This window comes from Marmota marmota, unplaced genomic scaffold, assembly GCF_001458135.2.
Source record: "Marmota marmota marmota unplaced genomic scaffold, marMar, whole genome shotgun sequence".
Lineage (NCBI taxonomy): Eukaryota > Metazoa > Chordata > Mammalia > Rodentia > Sciuridae > Marmota > Marmota marmota.
In genome coordinates this window covers 15,077,499-15,084,396 of record NW_026000108.1, presented here as the reverse complement: position 1 = coordinate 15,084,396, position 6,898 = coordinate 15,077,499, and the positions used below count along the sequence as shown (strand labels likewise).

Sequence of the window (6,898 nt, the reverse complement as noted above, 5' to 3'; positions counted from 1 at the left end):
AGTCCAAGAAGGGCAATAGCTGGGTCAAATGGTGGTTCCATTCCCAGCTTTCCCAGGAATCTCCATACTGCTTTCCAGATTGGCCGCACCAGTTTGCAGTCCCACCAGCAATGTACAAGACTACCCTTTTCCCCACATCCTCTCCAGCACTTGTTGTTGTAAAACATGAATTTTTTAACAAAATCATTTTTATTAGCTGACTGCCAATATATTGGTAGGTATTGCTATCAAAGCTTCCACAAAAAAAAAGAAAATCTTAGTTACTTTTTGATTATTTAAAAAAAGGTTATTACATGCCACAAATTGGATATGGTTCCACATTAAAATTTTATCTTTCTTCGAAAGACAACATTTCCACATAAGAGAATATCTACCGAAGCAGCGAACATGTACTTTGCAAAGGATTCTTGTTATAAAATCCAAAGGGATTTACAGAAAATCACTTTTATTCTCTTAGAAATTCTTTGATTATTTATGTTAATTGAATGCATAAATCTAAGAGTACTAGGTATCTTTGACAGGAATGAAATATCTTAAAGAATAATGACTTAAAATTTTAAAAATTAATATCATGCATACAAATTGTATCTTACACTGATGCTAGCTAGCACAGGAAACATGTCCTAATGAAGAACATGGTCTTGAATGGCAGGCAAATTCATGTCACACCATCTTCATACTTCCATGGGGCCATTGTTTATTCAGGTTGGTGGTCTGAAAGCAACAGGTTTATGACATTATGAACAGTAACACCGATGTGTGGGTAAATCACAACATCTCTTTCCTTTTTCCATGACAAAAACGCTTTATCTTTTATACAGAGTCCTCTGTGCAATCTGTATTGTGTCCATCTGTATTGTGTCTGGCTTTAAGTTCTCTCTAAGGCTTAGTGTGAGCTATGTCTCACATAGCTTGCTTGGTGTTCTGGATGTTGGCATAACTGTACTGAACACTTTCTAGAAGTGTTCTAGAAAGCCTACTAGAAGGCAAACAATAGGGAAAGGCTTGAGGGCATTATTGCCTGCGTGGTTACTTTTCCACCATCACATATAATAGAAGCTTCAGTGTATAAACTCTTAGCTCAAGACACATTTCAAAATCCCATGAAAACTGGAGTTTCTGAATACTCCTACTTATGTTGTAGGAAATTTGCACTTACTTTAGCTATACTAGGTTCCTTATTAATAGCTATTAAATGAATGAATAAATGAGCCCAAGTCAGAGGAACATGTCAGGAAATATTCATTGAGCAGCGCTAGGTACAAAGGACTCAAGGCACTTGAACTTAGATGAGTGCTATGAAAATAAATTTAAAAGAAAACTCCACTCACTGAATATCTTCCTTACTCTAAGACAATATCTCTAGCAATATTTTAGAGTGATTTATGGAGGACAATTGTGTGTTGTATGTGCTGGAGGCTGAATCCTTACTAGACTAAATATGTGCTTTGTCACTGAACTGCACCTCCAGTCCTAGAGGACTTATTGACAGAAGCTACTATTCATGCATAGTAACCTGCCTTACCATAGTAATAATTCCATGAATTGTATATTTAAATGCATTAAGCTAATTTTGTACCTCGTGCTTAAATTCATGTGGGAGCAAGGGGTTAAGGTGAGAAAAGTCATCCAAAATTATTTCATTTCACAAACCAGAGACATGATCATCATTCAAGAATTAGATGTGAGCCAGGCACGTTGATTCACATCTGTAATCCCAGCAGCTCATGAGGCTGAGGCCAGAGGAGTACAAGTTCAAAGCCAGCCTCAGCAACTTAGTGAGACCCTGTCTTAGAATAAAATATAAAAAGGATTGGGGATGTAGCTCAGTGGTTAAGCACTCCTGGCTTCAATTCCTTGCGCCAAAACAAGAAGAATAATTAGTTGTGGAGTTTCCTCAGTAAATGAGGAATGGAACCATCATATGACCCCTGTCCCGCTCCTTAATATTTTTCCAAAAACATCTAAAATCCCCATACTATAGCAATGTAGCCACTTCAATATTTATAGCAGCACAATTCACAATAGTAAAATTATGGAAACAATCCAGATGCCCATCAATAGATGAATGGATTAAGAAAATGTGATATTATACAACACAGAGATATGTGAATACAAAGTGGTTTATTTTTTCTGGGCCTGAAGTCATTCTTCTAGAAAATGTAGAAGTCAGACCAAAGAAATTTTTCTGTTTTTTTTTTCCCCTACTCTAGTGTTCTTTACTTCAGAGTTGGTAATGAAATGTCTTCATTTCATTACCAACTTTACTATTTAGAAACTAGCTGACCTTCTTAAGTCACTAAAACAACCTGCACCTATTTTCCACTTTTGTTAAAAGTAGATAACTTGATAAATGGCATCTTAAGATCTCATCCTACCCGAAGAGTCTATTAATTTTGTTTCCCAACTATAAATTTTAGACATATACTTTTAATCTCCCCAATACAATCATAAGAAACAGAGACAATCTCAGCATGTCTATTTCAGTGATTATTTTTGTGATATAAGGAGGTGTGAACAAAAAAGACCATCAAGACGTGGGGAGAAGGGAGATCATTGCTGTCTTTTAAACCTTCAACTGCACTGGAACCTAGAATTCAGGACACCAGTTATTCATCCGGTTAAAAATAGTTTACCATTTACCGTGTGCCTGGAAAGAACAGAGTAAGGTGAAGCCAGGGTGCACAAGCTCCTGTGGACAGTCGGACTTTTCGCTACATCCACCTCCCTGCCAGGCTCCTCCCTCTTGCTCAATCAAAGCTAGTAGCCTCACTACCTTTCTTTAAACATTTTCACTACTTGCCTGAAAAAAACCCAGACTCCATCAGAAGGCTCATTTATTTTTTACTGGCCTTTATTGAGCGTGAAATTGTATCAGATTAGAACTCCAGTCACCTAGGTGCAAAACAGCGGCTTCACAAAAATAGGAAGTGTTCTAAGTGAAAAAAGTTTGAAAGAAATTTGACCACACTTGTAAAGATAGTTAAATAAGAGTGGCTTGTTCATGAAAGAATAATAATAGCTAATATTTTCTACTATTTAATAGATACCTAGAACTACTCCAAATGATGCACATATATTATCTCCTTTAAACTTCATGACATATCTATGAAATATATACTGTTATTAGCACTTTGTTGAAGAGGAGGACACTGACTCAGAGATATGTCGGCTTGCCCAAGATCACAGAGTGAATCCTTAGTAAAGCTGAGATTAAAATTCAGGTAGTCTGACTTCACTACACTATTAACAAAAGCCATCTGCATGATAAATCTAGGATGTAAATCAGGCTTAACTTCAAGGAGAATTGCAAAAGTCCATTGACAAGAACAAAAAGTCCTCTGTAACATATTAGTGTAAACCTTGAAAGCATCATTGCCATACATCAAGATTAAAACTAGAGAAATCACATTGAGAAGAATAGTAATTATCATATGCCTATATTCTCTTGTTTTTTAAGTTTAAAAAAATTGCAAGCATCATCTGTTCTGAGCCATTATTCATGGTGAGTTCTGCTAGCTGGGGTAAAGATGTTTACCTTGATTGTAAAAACAGGGTAACAAGAGACTTGCTTAATGAAGCCCCGTTATAAAATATGCAAAATCGCTTCTTTTTTTTCCTCTCCCCTAAAATAAATTTAACATACTGCCTATCAACTCACATCTCCAGAGGGCACTAAATAGTTTAAGAAGTCTGTGAAAGAGTACTATTGAGAGCAGAAAACTTTGCAAAGAACAGGCTGCCAATTCTTGATTACTCTGCAGTGAAATTTCCCAACAATAGCTCTAAGTAGAATGCAATTAAACCCTTGGTCCCACATACAAAAAAACAACAACAAAAAAATCTCTTCCTGCAATCAATCAATACTAGATGGACACACACTCTAGACATAATGGTTTCACATATTATTTAGATCCAATTATGGTGCCTGATTAGTTCACTGAAATCAATGTTAATAATTCATGATTCCTCATATTATATTTAATGTTCAGAGATGAGAGAAGATGTCACCATCATTCTGAGAAACCAAGTGTAGAGTTGACTGTATGAAATGTGTGACCTTCACTGAGTTGAAGCAGTCAGGAAAAACAACCCCTAAGTAGGCCATGGTCCCTGAGACCATAGGAAGAGTCTGGATTTTTTTCTGACAGGTGTAAACATGTTTCAAGAAGGGCCATGATGCTGTTCACGTTGACTGGGCAAGAGCAAAGCGCTCCCCAAAAAACTTGGTTGTCTGTCCTATCTTTGATTTGGGAAAGACAATTCTCTACTCATTCTACTCTGACTTAGTTCTTGACAGCCTTCAAAAAACAATTCATAAAGTAAAAAGTGAATAGAAGTTAGATTAAATACCAGTAAGAATTAAAGCTAAAAGTCATAAAATAAAAGTGCGATTTTAAACAGAAGATATAAGGCTTGAGCCAATGAGCTGAAAGGTTAGATTTTTTAAAAAGATAACAAAGGTTAAGACAAAAGGCTAAAACCCATGAGAAGAAACATTTAAACTAATCATGTAAATTTGATCAAGGGTCAAGCACAAAAGCACTTAAAATGAAAGCTGACACTAAGAAAAGAAAACAATAAGGAAAAATAAACTTTCAAAATGAAAAAAAAATAGAGATTAGAGAAACAAAGCAGTAATGGGAGACAAAGGAGGGAGGAAAAACACAGAGGAAGAACTGGGTTTTACAGGGATTCCGTGTCCTTGGTGTCCTGAGTCATGACAGTTACCGACCTGTCCATATTGTCCATCATTACCCAGAGCCTCAAATCCCACCCAGGACTCAGATGGAGTAGGGGCTCCCCGTGGAATGTAGCTGCAGGCAACAGGACATCTTGGGCACCTCCAATAAACTTCCAACTTGGCCAAAGAACTTCCAAGTCACCATTGTCCCCAGTTCATCAGCCAATCTTGCAGGCTGCAGGCCATCCTCAGAGGCTCCAAGCTGCCAACTTACTTTTTGATGGTGTGACTTTAAGCAAGTTTTTCAACCTCGCTGAGTCTTCAGAATACCTTTACCTGAGTTGTAAACACGAAGAAAGTACGATTAATGACAAGTAATAGCAATTCACCACTATCACCTTACTTGTATTCTTATGACTTTACTTATAGAGAGAGTCTCAGCCATGCACAAAGCAATGCCTCAATGTACCCTTCTTTATCTTCACAGCCCCAGTGACACCATTATTCAGACACATATTAGGATCAGAGAATTTCCAGCAAGAGGCTCACAGAGAACATCTGTCACCTATGGCTTCTGTATGGGGTTCAATCCATGAACCTCAAGTTTCAGTCCTCTATCAAGAGAGAGGAGACAGCTGGGAAGAAAACATGAACTATGGAAGAGGGGATTGATTGTCCTGAGTACAGGGAGGCTTGGACCTTCTAGCCAAGTCTTCTGTGGCAACTAAACACTGACCTAATGGTATTCCCTTTCTATATTTCAGACTCTACAACGTATGCACATTTTCTGTTCAATGCATTCGATACGGACCACAATGGAGCTGTGAGTTTTGAGGTAAGCTGTTGACTCTTTTTACATTATTTGACTTAAGACACCCTGAAAGGGATTTTAGTCTTTTCAGTAGGAAAACTTGAATTTGGTGATTTGATCATTTTTGAGCAGAGGGAAAAAGCCCTAGAACACCTCATTTCTCTCAATTGAATTGCTAAGAAGCTGCCCTTATCTTTCAAAAGGCTTACAAATTACAACCCATATTTAGCTTATTTTCCAGTTTATATAAGGCTTTGCTCAATTGCATGAGAACAGAAGGCAAGTGATTTAACTAACGTTTACTGGGGGGTACTCAGGTCCAGTTACTTTTGTCTGCCCTGGAAATACAAAGATGGTAAAGTCAAAACCCTGCTGTGGAAGGCATGTTAGAGGAACAGAAAATACATACAGAAAAATGTTATATTCAACCACACTGACAAGATTATAAATAAATTTCCTTTCTAATTACAAATTTGAAGTGATCTGTAGAGAAAGTATGTAATTTTGATCATGAAATAGTGTATATGACCATCCAGGAAAATTTGCATATGTGAATATATATGCTAAGTGAATATTCTATCTATATATTCATATATATATATAATGTATAGACATATAGATATCTATAAATATATCTATAGGCATATTTATAGATATATTAATAGATGCTTACATATTTATAAATATATGTATTTAGATGTATAGATATTTGTAGATATATTTGTATGTATGGAGGCATTTAGATATTTAGATATAGATGATACCTATAGATATATAGATATTTAGATAAAGATGTGTAGTCACTATACAGAGAGATGAAATAATTCGTATTCTTCCTGTAGAACATAGAAGATCAAAAAAGTAATATACTTACATCTAGTGATAGGAGAATAAACTAAATATTAACTCTGACCACCAGTGAAGACTTTCATTTGGGTTATGAGTAGAATATGTATCTCATCCATTTGCTTGAGTTCTGAATACCTGTGCTTGGTCACTGGGCAGTAGACATCCATTTTTAACTTTGTAATTTCAGTTTCTCTCAGAAAAAAATAGTTAGATGGTTAGATAAAGATGTATGTGTCTATTTGCAGTGAAAATGAGGCAATTTGGGGGATAAATGTGGTGGACAATGAGGGAGGATGCAGGTTCCACACAGGTCGGATTTCTAGTGACAGCTATGGCAACAGGAAGCCGATGATGGAATGGGACCAGCAAGGAGAAGGTACTAGTGGCAGAGCCTGCCCAGACAGATCAATGAACTAAGTCTTAAAGAAACAGCAGAAGCTGGTCAAGAGAACAAAGATGGTGGGAAGCTGTGGAGCAGGTGGCTGAGGTCCAACAGAGTACATCAGGCTTGAAGGAAGAGAAAGCATTTGCAAATCATGGGGAAGACAGAATAT

General features: G+C 36.7%; 2 protein-coding genes across 7 annotated transcripts in view; one reads left to right on the top strand and one right to left on the bottom strand.

Moving 5' to 3' along the window:
• Positions 1-6,898, top strand: part of Kcnip4 (potassium voltage-gated channel interacting protein 4) — a 1,063,150-nt gene that overhangs the window by 1,034,995 nt on the left and 21,257 nt on the right. For all 5 annotated transcript variants that reach the window (XM_015481989.1, XM_015481998.2, XM_015481995.2 and 2 more), the window contains one exon: positions 5,449-5,519. In XM_015481989.1, the coding sequence (XP_015337475.1) occupies positions 5,449-5,519 (71 nt within the window). The remainder of the gene's footprint in view (positions 1-5,448; positions 5,520-6,898) is intronic.
• The window catches only part of Pacrgl (parkin coregulated like), a 51,626-nt gene continuing 44,959 nt past the window's right edge, over positions 232-6,898 (bottom strand). The window contains exons 9-10 of one of the 2 annotated variants that reach the window (XM_048784271.1): positions 4,959-5,020; positions 232-714 (exon numbers count right to left, since the gene is read on the bottom strand). In XM_048784271.1, coding sequence (XP_048640228.1) covers positions 5,006-5,020 — 15 coding nt within the window. In that variant the 3' untranslated portion in view covers positions 232-714; positions 4,959-5,005. Of the gene's footprint in view, positions 715-2,465; positions 5,021-6,898 lie in introns of those variants that run through there. The other variant, XM_048784270.1, reaches the window with a different exon arrangement.